Source organism: Mesoplodon mirus, assembly GCF_964341445.2.
Source record: "Mesoplodon mirus genome assembly, chromosome: 11".
In the NCBI taxonomy this organism is placed as follows: domain Eukaryota; kingdom Metazoa; phylum Chordata; class Mammalia; order Artiodactyla; family Ziphiidae; genus Mesoplodon; species Mesoplodon mirus.
Genome location: NC_138987.1, coordinates 24428147 through 24449062, shown reverse-complemented (window position 1 = coordinate 24449062; position 20916 = coordinate 24428147). Strand labels below are relative to the sequence as shown.

Sequence of the window (20916 nt, the reverse complement as noted above, 5' to 3'; positions counted from 1 at the left end):
CAGTCTTGAGATACTAGCTAGTGATTTCAATTACCAGTTCATTTCAACGGTTTTAGTTAGGCCCAACTGGAGAGAATGGAACAGTGATGGGTTAAGAATCTTTATGGTATCTTTAAGTTCTTAAATGTTGGATTTGTGTTTTTCAGTTCTGCTCCTTTATTGTTTGTCAGTTGATCCTAAGGTAGTGTTCTAGTTTTAAATTTCTGAAGGAAGAAATCTGATTGAAGAGTCTAAGTGCCTTGTTATTCTCTAGATCAAATCAGCTGTAACCAAGGATGTATATAACATGTCTTAGGTATGCACCTTTCCCCTATGTTTATAGCCTTTCTCTGGGAAGACAGAATCAGTGGTAACTGGGTAGGCACCCTGAGAGGTGTTTGTTTATAATAAGTTAATTAAATCAAACAACAATGATATTAATAATCAAATTACAGTATTGAAGTAATTTATTTTCTGGATGGTTACAATTAATCCTATTACATTAAAGCAATGGTTCTTAGCCTTTTCAGTGTCCAAAAACCCACTTTGAAAATATTATGAAGTATCTTGGACCCCTTGAAGCCCATCCAAGAACTTCAGATTAAGTGTGCCTACTTTAAACTTTTAAATTAAACAATTTAACATGCATTTTAAAATTCCCTGTAAAATCTAGTTTTTCATGCTATAGCATGAAATATCAGGATGAGAATGATTATTTCTAATTACAACTGTTATTTGAGGAAAATATTATCAAGTAGCATAGCTACTTTTTCCTTCTTTCTTTTTCTTTTTTTTTTTGCCACTTCTTAAGTTTAGAAGAATAGTAGGCATTGATGTGAATCTCTAACAACCTGTACAATAATAGGAACCATAAATACTTTCAGGACAAGGTGAATAATTCAAGAAATGCATATTAGCTGATGAAGTTTTAAAAGAATGTCCCAGGGAGGGGCTGTTATCTGAATACAAAGAAGTAATTGTGGAAGAAGGTAAGTAGGTCAGAAAAGGGTTTATAAGCTATGTTCTAAGATTGTTTTTAGCACTAAGATTTTATGATTCTACCCCCAAATACTATATTTAATCTAGAGATAGTTCATTTCACAAATCTGTTGCAGTTTGCTTTAGCAAATAAAACAACTTTATGATCTTTGTTTTTATGATACAGCTATAAAATGATCTGATGAAAGTTCAAATAAATCATGACTAAAATTTACAGTAACATCAGATATATAATTTATACCTTTCTGATTTATGATCTACTGTATACTTAGTGATTTATCAAGCCAGAAATCTTTTTTAGAAAATTTTGATCACTGGTTATGTAATGTCTCTGTGTTGTTCATATTCTTATTTAACCTGCATCTTCATATTAATAGTAGGTAACACTCACTGAATTTTCTTTTCTGTTTTTTTTTTTTTTAAACAAGTCTGTTTATTAGAAAGGCTCTGGTTTTGGGGGGGGGGCGTTTGTTTTGTTTTGTTTTTAAACATCAGTGAATTTTCTGTGTTAGAGACAATTCCTGGCATTTTCCATGTTCTAACTCAGTTAATCCTCAAAACAGCCCCATGAGGCAGGTATTATTATTATCACCATTTTACAGATGAGGAAACTGAGCCATAGAGAGGTTTTTGTTTTTTTTAATAAAAATTTATTTTGGCCTTCCCTGGTGGTGCAGTGGTTGAGAATCCACCTGCCAGTGCAGGGAATGCGGGTTTGAGCCCTAGTCCAGGAGGATCCCACATGCCGTGGAGTGGCTGGGCCTGGGCACCCCAACTACTGAGCCTGAGCTCTAGAGCCCACAAGCCACAACTACTGAGCCCGGGTGCCAAAACTACTGAAGCCTGTGCGCCTGGGACCCGTGCTCCGCAGTGGTAGAGGCCACTGCAGTGAGAAGCCCGCGCACCGCGACGAGGAGCAGCCCCTGCTTGCTGCAACTGGGGAGAGCCCACACGCAGCAACAAGACCCAACACAGCCATAAATAAATAAATAAATAAATATTTTATTTATTTTATGTTTGGCTGCATTGGGTTTTCGTTGCTGCACGCAGGCTTTCTCTAGTTGCGGCAAGTGGGGGCTGCCCTTCGTTGTGGTGCACGGGCTTCTCCTTGGGGTGGCTTCTCTTGTTGCGGGCTCTAGGCTCTATGCGCGTGGGCTTCAGTGGTTGTGGCACGCGGGCTCAGTAGTTGTGGCTTGCAGGCTTTAGAGCGCAGGCTCAGTAGTTGTGGTGCACAGGCTTAGTAGCTCTGCAGCATGTGGGATCTTCCTGGACCAGGGATCAAACCTGTGTCCCCTGCATTGGCAGGCAGATTCTTAACCGCTGTGCCACCAGGGAAGTCTGAGAGGTTAAGTATTTTTTTTGAGGGGGGGGTGTAATTTTTTTTTAACATCTTTATTGGAGTATAATTGCTTTACATTACTGTGTTAGTTTCTGCTATATAACAAAGTGAATCAGCTATACATATACATATATTCCCATATCTCTTCCCTCTTGCATCTCCCTCCCTCCCACCCTCCCTACCCACCCCCCTAGACGGTCACAAAGCACCAAGCTGATCTCCCTGTGCTATGCGGCTGCTTCCCACTAGCTATCTATTTTACATTTGGTAGTGTATATAAGTCCATGCCACTCTCTCACTTCGTCCCAGCTTACCCTTCCCCCTCCCCGTGTCTTCAAGTCCATTCTCTATGTCTGCGTCTTTATTCCTGTCCTGCCCCTAGGTTCTACAGAACCATTTTGTTTAATTTATTTTTTTTAGATTCCATATATATTTGTTAGCCTACAGTACTTGTTTTTCTCTTTCTGACTTACTTCACTCTGTATGACAGACTCTAGGTCCATCCACGAGAGGTTAAGTGTTAAGCGGCATTTTTCTTCTTGCAGAGCTGCGATTCTTGACTTTTCGTGCATTTGTGCTGTGTTCCCTTAAGCAAATTATAAATCTTGATTATATGGACTGACTTACTTTGTTTTGCCCTAAATTTTACCATGTACAGTCCTCTGCACATAATTTAGACTCTAATTATGTATTAACTGTAAAATGTGTAATCTAAATCAAACCTTTCCTTTCCATTTGCCTGGAAATTTTATTCCTCTACTTAGCTATTTTGTTGTTACTAATGAAAAACCTAGTAAATTTATTTTCATGTATTACATGTAATTAAAGAAGATTTTGGAAAAATGGAAGCCTGTTTGCATGTTTTAAGTTAGCTTTAAAATTGTTACATTGTTAAAAATATAGTTAACCAATAAAATATATACATCCACATTTAAAACTTATTTCATATAATACTAATGTTAAAATAAAGAACACATGTTTATTTTAAAATAATCCTCTTTACATGCCATAATGTACATAGTAATGGAACATTATTGTGTGTTCTGAATTTTAAAAATAAAAAATTCAGTAAGAATTGTGCCAATTTTATCTTTATTATGTGTTATGACTTTCTTCTGTACAATTGTTATGACTTTGACATATTCAAGTCAATCAGCTTTCTTTTTTATCTTCATTTTCAGTCTTTAACATGTCTATTTTGGTTTTATATAGATTTCATGCTTCCATTCTCCCACCCCACTCCTATCTCCACCAAATAATTAATTACTTAGAAGTTTAATTCATTGACCTAGATTTCTACCATTTTTTTAAAAAGTTTGTTTTAAAATGTTTATATAACTTTTAGAGCTTTAAATGAGTCTTTAGTGAACTGAAGAGGTTTACTTCGGATAATTATTTATTCTCTTTAGGATCAGGCCCAGTATTATAACACTTCTCAATTATAATATTTAGTAGAATAATACAATTATCTGGAGATTTCACGTGGCAATTTAGTCCAAAGAGCCTATAGCAACACTTGGACAAAGCATAGGTAGACACATAGCTAGTCCATGCCTTAATGTTATTTTGTGGGTTTTATTCCCTTTGTTTACCTAGTGTACACTTATTGAAAGTGTGCTTTTCCTCTATCAGTTAAGTTAACAAATGTGACTGAAAAACCATCCTCCTGTCTCTGTTTTTGGAAGGAACATAATTATATTAATGAATGATTGGGAAATATTTGTGCAAAACTGAAATATATGTTAAATGAAAGCCTCATGTATGAATAATAGAAGATAAATAATTTGACATGTCCACGGCCTACCCAGTATAAGAAACCAACTTTCTAATAGCTGTGGATGTGACAGTTACCAATACATCTTCAGCTTCCTCTTTAAAATATTTTAATAGATGAGCAGTATTAATATGTTTTCAAGATTAGCTCCACAGCTCTGCCATTTTAAAGTCCTGTTTGGATAAGCTTGAACTTTTTTGGGGTTTTTTTGGCTGCACCCCTTGCGGGATCTTAGTTCCCTGAGCAGGGATTGATCCCACACCCTCGGTGGTGAAAGTGCAGAGTCCTAACCACTGGCTTATAAGGGAATTCCGAAGCGTGAACCCTTTTTTTTAAAAAAATATTTGTTTATTTATTTTTTTGGTTGCGCTGGGTCTTAGTTGCAACAGGCAGGCTTCTTAGTAGCGGCTCCAGGGCTCCTTTTTTTTTTTTTTTTTTTTTTTTTGCGGTACGCGGGCCTCTCACTGTTGTGGCCTCTCCTGTTGTGGAGCACAGGCTCCGGACGCACAGGCTCAGCGACCATGGCTCACGGGCTCAGCCACTCCGTGGCATGTGGGATCTTCCCAGACCGGGGCACGAACCCGTGTCCCCTGCATCGGCAGGCAGACTCAACCACTGCGCCACCAGGGAAGCCCTCCAGGGCTCCTTAATTGCGGCTTGCTGGTTCCTTGCACGTGGGCTCCTTAGTTGTGGCATGCAAACTCTTCGTTGCGGCATGCATGTGGGATCTAGTTCCTTGACCAGAGATCGAACCCGGGCCCCCTGCACTGGGAGCACGGAGTCTTATCCACTGTGCCACCAGGGAAGTCCCCCCAAGCTTGAACTTTTGATATTGCTCCTGTTAAAACTATAATCAATGCCTTCATAATTTAAACTCAATAAAAAGCAGGTCAGGAGAAAGAGAACTCTTGATTGGATATCTGTTTTGTATCAGATACTTTACATATTATCTTTAATCCTCACTAAAATTTTTTGAGTTGGTATTATTTTCTCCGTTTTACAGATGAGGAAATTGAGGCAGAGGGGTGTCACAGTAGGTGGCTAAACTAGAATTCAGATTTGTTTGTCTGACTTTAATTAAGGTCCATGCTCCTTGCACATGTTGTCCCTTTGGTATGAACTAAATTGAAGATAGAATTTCTTGTGAATAACATTTTAATCTTTCCGTCTTCCACTTTTGCGTATTGAAATCACAGTATATAATTTTGAACCTTGAATTTTCACCAGGCACTATAGTATAACCATTTCTTTATAATTCTTAACACGTATTGCTTGATATATATGTAGGCATAATGTGTCATAATTAAAGGGATTATTGTGGACATTTAGGTGTTTTCACTTTTTTCCTTTTGTAAATATCATTGAGGTGAACATTCTTGTACCATAGCCCGTTAAGATGTTGCATGATTTCTCCACTAATCACCCCTCCTTGTCCAACACTAAGGATATATAGTCAAATGTTGTATTCATGAGTTAATCAGATTAGTTTTTGTCCATCTGTCCCTCTGTCCTTTCTTCCTATCTTCCCCTTGAATGTGGTTACAGTATTTTTTAATACAATTAGGTTCATTTGTTTCAGGTCGCTTTCAGTTTTAGGTATTTCCCCTCTTCACATTCTTTCTTATTTTATTTTTTGCATATATAGAGTATTAATATGCTTTCCAAAATCAAAACTGTTCAAAGCCAGTCCCTCTTCTTGTGTACTCTATGTGCTTCTAATCAAGGATTTTATTCCATCTGTGTCTGTCCATCAGTAGTTTTCTTTTCTCTGCATCATGGTTGTCAACATAAAAGCCTGCTGAATTTCCTCTCACCCAAAAAAGGAAAAAAACAAAAACGATTTCTCTCCTACCTCACTGGCCCTTCCTTCTTAATCGCCTTTATTGGTTACTTGGCCTCTTAGTGGTCCTTGACCACAGTCCTTGAGCCATTTCATTTTTTGTCTCCATCTTGCAATTGTAAATACCATATATAACATTGGTGATTATTAAATTTGTATCTGCAACTACTGAATAAGATTTGAATATCCAGCTACCTAATTGGTATCTCCTCTTGGATATCTAATAAGCATCTCTTAATTAAACTATTCCAAGCCTAAATTCTGATCCTTAATCCCAAGCTTATTTCTCCCTATGTCTCTGTACCCCAATAAATGGTGGTTCTATCCTTCTGTTTGCTTAGATCAAAAACCTTGGAGCCATCCTTGACTTCAGTCTGTACTATCAAATCCCGTTGGCTTTACCTTCAGAATATGTCTAGAACTGTTCCCTTCTCACCACTTCCTACTCTTCCATCTTGGTCCAAGGCAACATCTCCTCTTACCTGTCTTATTGCAGTAACCTGTCTGGGCTCCCTGCTTCTGTCCATGGCCTTCTTTCATCGATTCTCAATAGAGCGATCCTTTAAAAATCCCTGTTCTTGTCAAAAACCATCTCCAAGCACTCTCATTTTTACTCAGAGTAAAAGCCAGAGAGTTCTTAGAGTGGCTTAAAAGGCCTCACATGATCTGGCCCTTGTTATTTCTCTAACCTCATCTCCTTTCATTTTTGCCCTTGTTCATTTCCTTCACTCACATTGGCCTTGCTATTCCTCAGACCTGCCGAGCATGTTCCTACCTCAGTTTTTGCCCTTAGCTTTTCCTCTGCCTAGAGCATTCTTCCTCCAGATATTTGTATAGCTAGCTCCTTGGCTTTCTTCAGATCTTTGCCCAAATGTCATCTTTTTAATGAGGCTTTTCCTGTCTACTCTTTTCAAAATTAAAAGGTCCTCTGCTTGCACCTCCTATCTTACTTTTGCTTTGTTTTTTCCATAGTTATCAGAATCTGACTTTTTTTTTTTCAAGAAAGAAATGGAAAATTTTTTTTTTTTTTTTTTTTTTTTTTTTTGCGGTATGCGGGCCTCTCACTGTTGTGGCCTCCCCCGTTGCGGAGCACAGGCTCCAGATGCGCAGGCCCAGCGGCCATGGCTCACGGGCCCAGCCGCTCCGCGGCATATGGGATCCTCCCAGACCGGGGCACGAACCCGTATCCCCTGCATCGGCAGGCGGACTCTCAACCACTGCGCCACCAGGGAGGCCCAGAAATGGAAAATTTTATTCAAGCCAATCTGAAAATTATAACTAGGGAGATAGTCTTTCAGAAAGCTCTGAGGACTGTTCTGCCCATTAGAGGTCAAAGCACAGTTATATAAGTTTTTGAGACAAAGGGTTATACATCAAAGGGTTAAACATCAAGGTGACATTGACAGTTTACATAGTTCAACAAAGTGAGTAGTGGGTCATCATAACCCCTTACATGATTAAGGAGGGAATGCTATCTCCTAAGGAGTTTCCTTGCTGGTGCCAGCAGGAAATTGGTGTGTGTGTGTGTGTGTGTGTGTGTAGACATTCCTGCATCTTCTTAGGGAATCTAGTTAATATATAATGCAGATGCACAATGCACACTAAGGAGAAGGTATAGTGGCTCAAACAGCAGAGAAAATTTCACGTTAAATTTTTTTTCCTGCCTTAAAATAATTTTGTTTCATCAGCAGCCTCATTGAGGAGGTAATATTTGAGTAGACTCTAAGGTGGTGAGGGACTTAGCCTTATGGATATGGTGGAAATAGTGTTGCATGCAGTAGGAGCAGCCAATGAAAAATTCTAAGGAAGAGAGCTTGCCTGGTATGTTTGGAGAACAGCATGGGGACACTGAGGGTAAGAGGTGAGATTAGAACTGTAAAACTAGTATGTTTGTTGGGGGGGGGGGACCTTTTGACCACAGAATTAACCTTATTCATGAAATAAAAGCTACACATTTCCTATTTACACTATAACTATGTATTATAAAGTCAAGGAAGTCAGTGTTGTTCTTTCTTGGACTTTATATTATGAATATTAGAAGGAAAAGTGGTTTGAAGCTCTAATTTTTTAACTCAATCAATTGTGCAGAAATCACTTATGAACTGTATGTTAATGATTTGAATCATGTGCCTGAGGTCCCTTTGCCAGAGACTTTTTAATTTAATTGGTAGTGGTGGGGGTGGGAAGGGAGGGGGTTGTGCCTGGGCATTGAGTTTTTTAAGCGCTCCCAGGTGGTTCTATATGCACTACTCTGGTACCTGAATACATAAAAAAAGAGACAGCTTTTCTCATTCTGGCTCCAAAGTAGTCTGCTCAGTATGCTTATCATCCTTGCTGCTTCAGCTCACTGCAGTGTCTCATAACTACCTGGAACTCAACAACCACAAACCCCCTCCACAGAAATCCTGGGACCTCTCCTAGCCATGCCATTGGAGGGGAAAGGTAGGACAGGTAAGAGTTCTCCTTTACTGCCCCATTCATAAGTTCCCCACAACACCAAAAAACAAGACTGGGTGTGGGTACCAGATGACTGAAAAGTTTGTGTTACAGAATGACAATGTAAGAGGAAGGGTAAGAGAAGAGGGGAGTAAAATGTTGGCATCAATTGCCTAATAAAAAATTTTAAGAACAAGACTGCCTAATATTCAGTTTCAATTTTTGGCATTGTTGTGGTAGAAAATACCCTGTCTCCCCCACTAATCTGTTTCATTTATGTGTCTGGCACATTTTTGGCACACAACAAATATTTGTTATATAAATGAATGAATGAATTAAAGGGAGCTGAACACAAAAAGCAACAAGCCTCCAACCCATGCTTTCCTGATCCCTCCAATCTTGTTCCCCAGTGGCAGTTGCATTTACCTCATTGTTACCCTACTAGCTCTAAATTATATATTTATGCTGTTCATTCTAGATGCATCAGTGTTAGATCTTGCATACTCACTTTCTGCTAAGATAGGTAAGGATTTTACTAAATTAACCACTCCAAATTTTCCCGACCTACAATACCTAATAAATTATATCACTATTGTTAGCTTTTCCATTGCTTACATTTGTGAGGTTAAATAATATACTTAAATTTGTATTTCTTATTTCAACTATAAGGAATACCTCTTTACTTTGAATCTGACTTATTATATATTTAACTTATTTCTTAATTCTCTGTGTTCCGCCCCCCAGTTAAGCTCCATGAAGGAAGAGATTTTTATCTATTTTGTTTATTGTCAAATCCCCAGTGCCTTTTATTTATTTATTTAAAAATATTTATTTATTTATTTTTGGCCCCATTGGGTCTTTATTGCTGCATGCAGGCTTTCTCTAGTTGTGGTGAGCGGGAGCTACTCTTCGTTGCGGTGCGCCGGCTTCTCTTTGCGGTGGCTTCTCTTTGTGGTGGCTTCTCTTGTTGCAGAGCATGGGCTCTAGGCACGTGGGCTCAGTAGCTGTGGCTCGTGGGCTCTAGAGTGCAGGCTCAGTAATTGTGGCGCACGGGCTTAGTTGCTCTGCAGCATGTGGGATCTTCCCGGACCAGGGTTCGTACCCCTGTCCCCTGCAATGGCAGGTGGATTCTTAACCACTGTGCCACCAGGAAAGCCCGCCCTGCCTAGTGCCTTTTAAATGATAGGTAATCAGTTAAAATTTATTGAATGAATGAATGAATAAAATGGTCAAGGCCTTGTGGAATCAGTCCTCTCTTTGTCCTTCCAGAGTTATCTTCTGCTCCCCTGGCTCTCTTGCTACATGCCAGATGCTGATCTTTTTCACTTCCACTTTATACCATGCTCCCTCCTGCCTCAGAACCTTTATATGTTTTATTCCTTCTACTTGGAATACGCTTTCTTTCCTGCCCCCTTCTTTTCCTTGCCTAGTTAACTTCTATTACTCATCCTTTAGATATCAGCTCAAAAGTCCCTATTTCAAAGAAGATCTGGATTAAGAACCCCTACTGTATTCACTCTTCACCAACTAAACTGAACATTTCAGAAAGGCAAAAACCTTGAGTATACTGCTTGCCAGTGTATGTGTCGGAATAGTGAATCCTCAGTAAGTACTTATTGAATGTTCCCTTCTGCACTAATATTCTGCCTTGAGGCAGTGGCAGGTCATTCCTATATGATTAGAAATGGCAGCCTCTCAGGAAACTTCATATTATTAAATGAAACATGATTGGTAGTAAGTGTGAAACAACTCAGCATCTTTGGTCAAATATGGGTTAAATACGAACTTTATATTGAGAAAGTCAGTGTGTTGACATTTTGTGAGAAGATATGAATCCAGATAAGATCTGGCTCAGGAAATTCTGGTTTAGAGTCAGTGCAGAAGCATGTGCATATTGATTCTTGTTGATGTGTAGGGCATGTAAATAACCTAGTACATTTTGTTACTTTAATATTTAATATCAAAAAATGGTAGAAGACTAGCTAATAACTCCTTTGTTAGCAAGTAGTTAACTTTTTCAGTAGTTTCACTTTTGAAAAAGTAAGGCTGGGTAAAGTCAGCAATTTTTTATTTTGTAGGGTTGTGTTAAGAATTAATATATACGAAAGTTCTTTAAAGTGCACGTGTAATTTATTGTTATTATTACTATTATCATCATTATTAGTTGTGACATTGGGCAAATAAGTTAGTTTCTCCTTATATTTACTCTTGTAAAAAGTGGGAATAAGGACTTCCCTGGTGGTCCGGCAGTTAAGACTCCACACTCCCAATGCAGGGGGCCCAGGTTCAATCCCTGGTCAGGGATCTAGATCCCACATGCTGCAACTAAGAGCCTGCATACTGCAACTAAAAGATCCCGCACGATGCAACTAAAGATCCCGCACGCAGCAACGAAGATCCCACTTGCCATAACTAAGACCCAGTGCAGCCAAATAAATAAATAAATAAATATATTTTTTTTAAAGTGGGAATGAAAATAGTATTGACCCTAATGGGTTATCATGAAAATTAGTAACGCATGCACTCAAAGAGAAGAGCTTGGTATCCAATAAACCCTTGGGAAATGTTCACTGTTATTTAACTATTATTATTTTCAGTCTTTTCTTTTGAGTTTAAGAACTTTCCTTTTTAAATCATTATAGAGAATTTGAGTTCTTTAATTAGAATTCAGGGTCCAGTCTCCTATGTGACTTTTGGCACTTTCATTAAGCTCTTGGCATGATGAATGGCAGTGGTAGCAGCTGCTGCTGCTACTATTTCTAAAGGGCCACCTCGTTTCCTTACCTTACTTGTATATTGGTTAGTAAAATAGGAATATCCACTTCTGTGATATTGTCTGTAGCGAAGTGAACAAAATGTTGTAGGGGATGACTCAAACCTTGCATAGTTCCTGAAAAATAGTGGATACTAAGTATTCATAAATTTGAAAGACAGTAAGAACTGGAGCTTGGTTGTGTCTGGTTATAAGATATTTAAATGTATACCAAAAATACTGTAGACTTTGTGTAAGAGAGCTATGGACAAGGGAGATCAAAACAATAATAACAAAACCACATTGAAAAACACGGATTAGAGTAGAGCCTATCATTGTGGTTTTGTGTTTCTTAGTGCTGTTATTACATTCTTAATGCTCTGTATATTTGCAAGAACAACTCAGGGGTACAGTAACTAACGCTAAAATAAATGTCAATATATATTCTCTTTCAGATTTACCAAAAATTTATCTCCTGACAAGATAAATCTAAGTACCCTTAAAGGAGAAGGTGAACTGAAGAATTTGGAGTTGGATGAAGAGGTGCTCCAGAATATGTTGGATTTGCCAACATGGCTTGCTATCAACAAAGTTTTTTGTAATAAAGCATCTATTAGGGTGAGACTTTGATATCTGTGCAAGGCATTTTCTGTTTTCATTTTATTTATTTCATCCCTATCTTTTAAAATAAATACTTTGTTTTAGGTAATTCTGAAAAGAAGCATTTTTATTAACATAATTTTAAAAGACAGATACCTTGTATAAATAATTGCATGAATGTGTGCCTTTTGAATTTAATTGAATGCTAATATATATTAATTTATAGGTTTTAATTTTTATTAAAAGTTAATATTAATTTTTAAATAAAATTGTTGATGCTTTATTAATAAAATAATTTGTTAAATTTGGTACATATTTAAATTTTTTTCACACAATTTGTTGTCAAAAGGGACAATTTAAATTTGTAGTTAGTAAACACTACTTCAAATGAAGACATAAGGACTGTTAAGTTATCTTATTCTGGACATTATACTTTTATTTGAAATTCTGTCTCTTTTCCTCATTTGTTTTTTATTTTGAGGTTTTTAAAGCTTTCTTTTAATACTATTTCTGCTTATTAAAACTTAAGTTTTCTTATTATCTTTGGCTCTAATCATACGTCGTATCATTTCCTTCTCTTAAAGATTAGGCTTAGTTTGGGAGCCTACTCAGTAGAAATACTGCATGCTAACTTTTCATAAAATTAAAATTGGGCTCCAAAGAGAAGATTGTAGAAAAGTTGCTGTATCCTTTGATGGTAACCTTTAATTTTTGTTCTATCCTCCATAAACCCAAATGTCTACAAAAACATGACATTTTTAGTGCAGGATATATTTGAACATTATTTATTTGACGTTACTTGCATTTAACATTAATGGTCTCACTTTTGTATTTGTCTTGAATACCTACAAGGAGATTGGTTGGAATTCTAGAATTTAAAAAATTGTTAAATGAACAAAACACTGATTATGCTTTGCTGGGAATTCTTCAGCTACAAAATTAAAATGTGTTTTCAGAACTGGGGAAAAAAAATATTAAGAGAACCTGAAATTTTAATTTAAAAAGATGACCAAGAAAATAAGGCTAGTAGTCTTTTTTAATATAAAATAGGTGCAGCTGATTTCAAGAGTATGAATGAATTGCTCAGTTTATTATTTTGCAATTTAAGAAAAAAGTCAACTGATATAATTTGGTATGTCTATCACTATGTTAAGAGAGTATCTGTGTTGATTACTGTTTTACATTATTTTTTTAATGATTCATTTTAAAGAAAGAAAAATTTTCTTTTGTAGATACCATGGACAAAACTGAAAACACATCCCATCTGTTTGGTAAGTTCTGAATTGCTTCAGAAATAAACATATATGCATATAATCTAACAAATCTAATATGAAACAAAATATTAATATTTTGTTTCATAGAAACATAATCTCATGGCTTCTCTGCTAGTTAACTTTCATTCTATTTTGATGGTACTTAGTTTTCTCAGTCCTTAGATGAGAAGTTTGAACTTTAAAATGAGAGGGTCTTTAAAGTTTTTCAGGTCTAGAATATTATATTGTAAGTTGTTATATTTCATTGCATTTTTAAACTTTTTATTGATACATTATACTTTATTTATGGGATTCTTCTTTTAATAAAGTTTGGTCCAGACTTTCTGTGTTTCTGCTTTTACTGATCTAATATAATACGTTCTTTAATATACTTTACTTTTTAAGGAAAACTGATCACTTGGTCATTTATTGATTCATTCATACCACAAATATTTACTGAGCACCTCCCCTCTGCCCTGAGGGAACATATTTTTACAAGGTGACTGACAATGAACAAGTAAACAAAACAAGACAGTTTCAGATAATAAGTACAATATTAAATAGAGAATGAAGAATGACTGGAGATGCGTTAGTGATGACTACTAAGGACATTTGACCTTCCTTCAAGAAAACCTTAGACTGAGAAAGAAAGTTTTTTACTATGAGAGTATTTACTTTTTCATATTCCTTGCATTTTTCATTTTTTCATAGTTACACATCTTAAATCTAAGGTTTTAGATTGGTTCTATTTATTTTAATTAACCCAGGTTTTAATTAAAGCTCAGGTTTAAGCTTTTAGAGGTGGTTTAGTCCTATTTATTAATAAATAATCTAATTTATCAATTAATAATGTAGTACACTCTGGGATTAGCGATTATACGTCTGTAAAACCTGATGATCTCAGCAGTATATGACTACTTTTTATAGTTTTTTTCTCCTGTACTCCTGTAGTAAGCTTTTCCACCAGATAATAAGTGCCTTGAGAAAAGCCTAAGCACTTTTTTTTAGTATTTCTCTTTTTAGACCTCTAGAGAAACATTTAAAATGACTCTGCTTACTTACTGTTTTCTTTGCTCCTAAAGAAATGAAAGAGAAAATAGTCTTAAATAATATCTACATAATATACATAAAATAAAATATTTAATGTTTACATTTTTAATATATTTTTATTAGTCCTTGGATAAAGTAATAATGGAAATGAGTACATGTGAAGAACCACGAAACCCAAATGGCCCATCACCCATTGCAACTGCTTCGGGACAAAGGTAAGCTATTTTCCGTTAATCTGTATGACTGGCAAAGGGAATTTTTTTCCTGTTATCTGCAGTAATGGGACATAAAGTAAAATTTCCTAACTTCAGTTTCTATTTTAGTCACTTCTCCCATCAAACATTTTACAGTTTCAGTAAATACGTTGCAAAAGTAGCAGAATTGATTTTTAGCCTCTTTTATTCATCTTGCTTTCCTTGATATTAAATACTAATGATCAGTCAAATGCAGAGCAGTAGCAGAAAATGAAAGAAGAGCTTAGGCATTCTAAATCAGATAGTCTCTTACTTGGTCTCTGAATACTTTCTCTGTATAACATTTGTTCTATGCATCAGTGGAATTTTAATGACTCTTAAGAGTTAAGTTGATGCCTTAAAAAATTATAGACCTTTCGGATTACTCTAAAATTCATTAAATATAGAATGCTCACACTTTACACAGATTGAATTTTGATAGATAAAAATCAGATGTTAATAAAGTAGGAGCATAGGGAGCATTTCACAAAGCTGCCTTGAGAAGTTAGAATAGTTCTTAAAAAATAGATCTTCAAAAACTTGCCTATTAATCTTTGCGTTCAGTAAATTTGGATCTTGTATTATATATCATTTCCTCAAAACAGGTTTTCTGCACTATTTTTGGATGGTGCAGCTATTCATGTAAAACATTTACATTGATTTTAATGTGATTAGTGCCTCCTCAAGTTGTACAACATGGCAGCCCTGAACATTTACAGTATTCTAGGTGCTGTATAAAACCAGTGATAAACTCTTCCTGAGAATGAACATGCACATACAGATACACACACATACTCTCTTTCTTGCACTCTCATATTTCCCTCCTCTTTCACCAAGGTTGAGCCACCATTTATTAATGCATTCTGTGAGAATACCTGCAGTCTGATCAGTGGCTTTTCGTGTGGGAATCAAATGGCGATCCATCCACTGCTGAGAGTTGACTGAAGGCCAGATTTATCAGATATACAGTTTATATTTGGACTATATGTAATAGTGATGGGGAAAAGAGCTTTCACATTAACTTCTTTGTAGTTTACATATTTTCCAGCAATTTGAGATTTTAAAGTTTAGATTATGATTTCAGGTTAGATAGAGTAGGTTGGAGCAGTTGATCTTAAAATTGGCTAGACTCAGAAAAATTGGAGAAAAAGTTGAGATGTTTATTAGACTATTAAAAGGGCAAAAGAAGATCAGGAAAGTTGCTATAAACAAATGATCTATTTTAATTAGGTATGGCAGAAATTAGGTATTTTCTTATTGTATGCTAAGTGTAGTTGATAGTGTTCTTCCCAATTCATGTTTTTATAGTATCAACAAGCTTTATAATTTTGGCTTTGTAATCATATGATGGTAATCCTTATATTGTATGGTAGTATGTTAATCTATTTCTATGTTTTCCAGACTTGCCTAATTGTAGCAATCATTTAGGGTGCTTATGAAATTCACAGAGTTTTTTAGGCTCCTCTTTTAAAATTATGATTCATTAGGTCTAGAATTGTTATCAAGAATATGAATATGTATTTTCAACAATTCTTTATAGTCATGCAATTTAAGGAAACACTGATCTATTTGATTTTATTTCTAGCTAAGAGATTAAAAATAGAGGGAAATTAACAATTAATAAGGTGGCCCTTCCTTCTGTGCAGAACCTGTAGGCTAACAACGCTCCCACAGATTGATGGTCTAGGAAACTTTGTAAATTCAGAAATTTGATTTTATCACTTCACATGAAGGAGATAAACATCTAAGTGAAGATTAACCAAACTCAGAAGAGACTTATTTGTAAACTGAAATTTCATTTATAATGGATGACATAAACCAGAAACATGTAGACATTAGTCATTGAGTCCACCTTCACCCTTCTGATGGTAAATTGTCCAGTACAATTGTAGCACTTTTTAATGTGCATAGATTAGAGTAGATGGATTTGGATATTCCAAAGGGTATTCCCAGATAATTATTATAGAAATATTCTTCCAACTCCAGGAATATTTCTGTCTAAGTGACCAGTATTTGTCCTTAGGATCACAGCAACTCCTCCCTAGGATGCTGATGAGGTCTTCCTCTTCAATTCTCAATTTTCTAAACCCCAGGTAGACAACCACCTTTTTTTTTTAAATAACAAAATTACCTCAGTCAAGCCAAGGACCATATAAATTACTACACATATACCATTTCACTTAAGGACCACAGCAACCTTTTGAAATAGGTATGATTTTCATTTTACAAATGATGAAACTGAGGCTCAGAGACTTCCAATAGTATTAATAATAATATACTACTATTTATAATACTATAAATAACAGTTATATCTTTTTCAGTATCATGAGTCCAGAAATGGGCTATGTGGTTCATATGCATTATTTCATGCAATCTACATATAACCTACAAAGTGTACCTGATTTAAAAGATGTCATCTAAATTTTAGAAAAGATGAGTAATTTTATTTATTCATTAAGATAGTAAATCAAGAAGCATAGCAGCAGGTATAGAGGAGCAGTGTGCATGATCATTAAAAATGATGGCCTCACTTTTATGCGTGTTGGCTTTGAAATGTGTGAGAGGCAGCCAGGTAGAGCTGTCTGGTGGACATTTGAATTTTACAGTCTGAAGTTACAGCAAGAGATCTGGATAGTGATATAGATTTAGGAATAATGGTCATAATTGAAGTAAGGTGCCAATTTGGCAAACTTTCACCACCCCCCTGCCAAAATATACTGATAGTCTATATTCAAGTCATACTGTACTTACCATTCTTGAAATGTGACCTTTACTTTATTATTCTCCATGTCTTTGCTCATGCTTTTCCCTATTCTAAGATTTCCCTTCCTTTTCATCCCTCCTTGAGGAAAGTTCATCTTTCTTTCCTGGATATATTTCTCATTAACTATAAACAGTTTCTTCCTCTACCAAGTGTACTGATGATTCCTTTTTAAAAACACTTAATTACAGACTGCCTCATGTTTCAGTTGCTAGGATATGTGTTTTTTTTCCTACCCAAGTAACTTGCAAACCCTGTAACACCACTACTCTACTTTGGTTTTCTTTATGTCCTAGCATCATTCCCATTGTAGATGCTCAATACTTGCTGAATTGAACTAGAGAATGTGAACTTTTTCTGACCTTATTTCTAAATTATGAGATTATATTCCACTTGGCCTCTGCAACCTTCTTTGTGTCAAGAATTTAGCCCTCTTACTTACTTCGTTGATGCCAGTTGTCTGCACTAATGCTTTTTGAGAATAGGCAACTTTGGAAGGTGATTATAATAATTTAGAGAGTAACTTCCAATTTTAAAAACCTTTTATCATTTTGAGAAAAACATTGTTTTTTTTTTTGTAACTTACATGTAACCAGACTAGATTATTGTTTTAACAAAAATGTGTTTTGTTAAACAAAAATGAATACTATTATGGCAGTTTGTGTACTTGTGTGAGAATATTAACAAAACTTTTTCACTTCTAATGATTTTATTTTGGTTATAGTGCATTATATTTTGTTCTGCTTTGTTTTCCCAGTGAATACGGCTTTGCTGAAAAAGTAGTTGAGGGAATTACTGTTTCTGTAAATTCCATTGTCATCCGCATTGGAGCAAAAGCCTTCAATGCATCCTTTGAACTTTCCCAGCTACGGATCTATAGTGTAAATGCGAACTGGGAACATGGAGATTTAAGATTTGCTCGTATTCAGGATCCACAGAGAGGAGAGGTAAAGATTTTTTCCTTTTCTTTCTTTGTTTAAAAAATGTTTTAGTCATTGATTATACAATGGTGTGTTAGTTTCTGCTTTATAACAAAGTAAATCAGCTATACATATACATATATCCCCGTATCTCCTCCCTCTTGGGTCTCCCTCCCACCGTCCCTATCCCACCCCTCTAGGTGGTCACAAAGCACCTAGCTGATCTCCCTGTGCTATGTGGCTGCTTCCCACTAGCTATCTATTTTACATTTGGTAGTATATATAAGTCCATACCACTCTCTCCAATAAAAATGTAAAAAAAATTTTTTTTTAAATTTTTTTAATAAATAAATTTTTAAAGTATATTTAAAATAATTACTTTTTATGGTTGCTTATATTCACATACTACTAGATTTACTTTTGCCCTTTAACTATACTTTTCTCTGTACTGCTTTTAATCATTTAATTATATAATGTGCATATTTTAATGTTTTTACTGTAATATTTCAACTTACAGAGTTAATGAGTCCTATTTTAACTTCTTAGCTTCTCAGAATTGAATTTTAAATATACATAACTAAAATATGTTTTAAAAATTTTCTTGGTTACATAATTCAAGTGTTCTTTGTGCTTTATATTAAAATTAAATTACTTAGAATAAAACTGTTAACAGCTTTACAGATGATGAATATAATTATGAAGATGTGTTACTGAATTTGGAATTCTACAATTAAAAAAAATTAAAGCATAGTGAATAGATCTAGAATGTCATATGAAAATTAGTGAAGAGATACATTTTTATAATAATTTTGTTTTTACAAATCTACATTTTTCTTATTCTGTTTTGTGTAAGTGAAGCTAATCTCTATATTCTCTTTAGGTTTTGACCTTTAAGGAAATAAATTGGCAGATGATTCGAATAGAGGCAGATGCTACCCAAAGCTCACATCTTGAAATTATGTGTGCTCCTGTTCGATTAATAACCAACCAATCAAAAATCAGAGTCACACTTAAAAGAAGAGTAAGTCAACAGGGTTACCTTTATGATTTATGTGGTAACTATTAGAATTGATGAGAAATTTAAAATTATTTTTTAGCTGAAATATTGGCATATTAAAACAGTGCAAAATAAAAGGAAATATAGTGCCTCAAGCAATATTTGAAGAAATCTAGTGTAATGATAACATTTTTTAGGTTTCTAAGTTTAATATTTAGATTTTTTTAATGTGACTTTATTTGGAAATAGGGTCTTTTTAAAAAATTAATTAATTTAATTAATTTATTTTTGGCTGCGTTGGGTCTTCGTTGCTGCATGTGGGCTTTCTCCAGTTGCCGCGAGTGGGGGCTACTCTTCGTTGTGGTGCACAGGCTTCCTTATTGTGGTGGCTTCTCTTGTTGTGGAGCACGGGCTCTAGAGCACAGGCTCAGTAGTTGTGGTGCACGGGCTTAGTTGCTCCGTGGCATGTGGGATCTTCCCAGACCAGGGCTCGAACCCATGTCCCCTGCATTGGCAGGCAGTTTCTTAACCACTGTGCCACCAGGGAAGCCTGCAGATTTTTATTTTTGATAAACTGAATAGATTTCTCAGTTACCAAGTATTTATTGAACATGAACTGTTTTATAATTTTATTTCTCCTTATTGAATCTTGCTCAGGAGTGGGTAAACGGTAAAGTCTTCACTATTAGTAACCAAAACAACTAGTTTTAGAAGGTTAAGATATGACTGGTAATTTAGATAAATAGGGACAATAGCTACTTAAGGATGTCAGTATTTGAGAGTCCACTGTGGATTGTGATGAAATTTAATGAGGAGGAGTAATGACTTTTTTAAAAACTTGGCTCAATTAAAATCTCAACAATATGTTTTCTAGTACCAGACACAAATCACTGTACTAAATTAAATTGAAAAGAATTTTTCAGAGTATGACAATACAGATATTCTAAAATGTGAAATATGGTTAAAATAGCATTTCAGTTTTTAATTAAATTTTTTTTTTTAAGATTTATTTATTTTTGGCTGCATCGGGTCTTAGTTGAGGCATATGGGATCTTTCGTTGTGGCGCACGGGCTTCTCTCTAGTTGTGACGTGCGGGTTTTCTCTTCTCTAGTTGTGGCGCGCAGGCTCCAGGGTGCGTGGGCTCTGTATTTGTGACCTGTGGGTTCCAGAGCACGTGGGCTCTGTAGTTTGCGGTGCGTGGGCTCTAGTTGAGGCGTGTGAGCCCGGTAGTTGTGGTGCATGGGCTTAGTTGCCCCACTCGTGTAGGATCTTAGTTCCCCGCCCAGGGATCGAACCAGCATCCCCTGCATTGTAAGGCAGGTTCTTTTTTTTTTTTTTTTTTAATTATACTCTCTTGATTACTGTAGCTTTATAATTGGGCTTTTTTAAATTTTTATTTATTTATTTATTTATTAACTTTTATTTATTTATTTTTGCTGTGTTGGGTCTTCGTTTCTGTGCGAGGGCTTTCTCTAGTTGTGGCAAGCGGGGGCCACTCTTCATCGCGGTGCGCGGGCCTCTCACCATCGTGGCCTCTCTTGTTGCGGAGCGCAGGCTCCAGACGCGCAGGCTCAGTAGTTGTGGCTCACGGGCCTAGTTGCTCCGTGGCATGTGGAATCCTCCCAGACCAGGGCTCGAACCCGTGTCCCCTGCATTAGCAGGCAGACTCTCAACCACTGCGCCACCAGGGAAGCCCCATTGTAAGGCAGGTTCTTTACCACTGGACCACCAGGGAAGTCCCTTTAATTAATTTTAATTCCCCTTTTTCTACTAGAATTACAGTTGACCCTTGAACAACACAGTTTTGAACTGCATGGTTCCACTTATATGTGGATATTTTTCAATAGTAAATAGTACAGTACTACATGGTCTGAGGTTGCCTAAATCTGTGGATGTGGAGGAACCTTGGATACGGAGGAACCTTGGATACAGAGGGCCGACTATAAGTTATATGCATTAACCCCCGCATTGTTCAAGGGTCA

General features: G+C 36.0%; 1 protein-coding gene across 1 annotated transcript in view; it reads left to right on the top strand.

The window, feature by feature from the left end:
- Nucleotides 1-20916, top strand: part of BLTP3B (bridge-like lipid transfer protein family member 3B) — a 99219-nt gene that overhangs the window by 28254 nt on the left and 50049 nt on the right. The window contains 5 exon segments of the mRNA XM_082634591.1: nt 11575-11737; nt 12952-12990; nt 14146-14237; nt 17774-17963; nt 18817-18957. Of these exon segments, the coding sequence (XP_082490717.1) occupies nt 11575-11737; nt 12952-12990; nt 14146-14237; nt 17774-17963; nt 18817-18957 (625 nt within the window).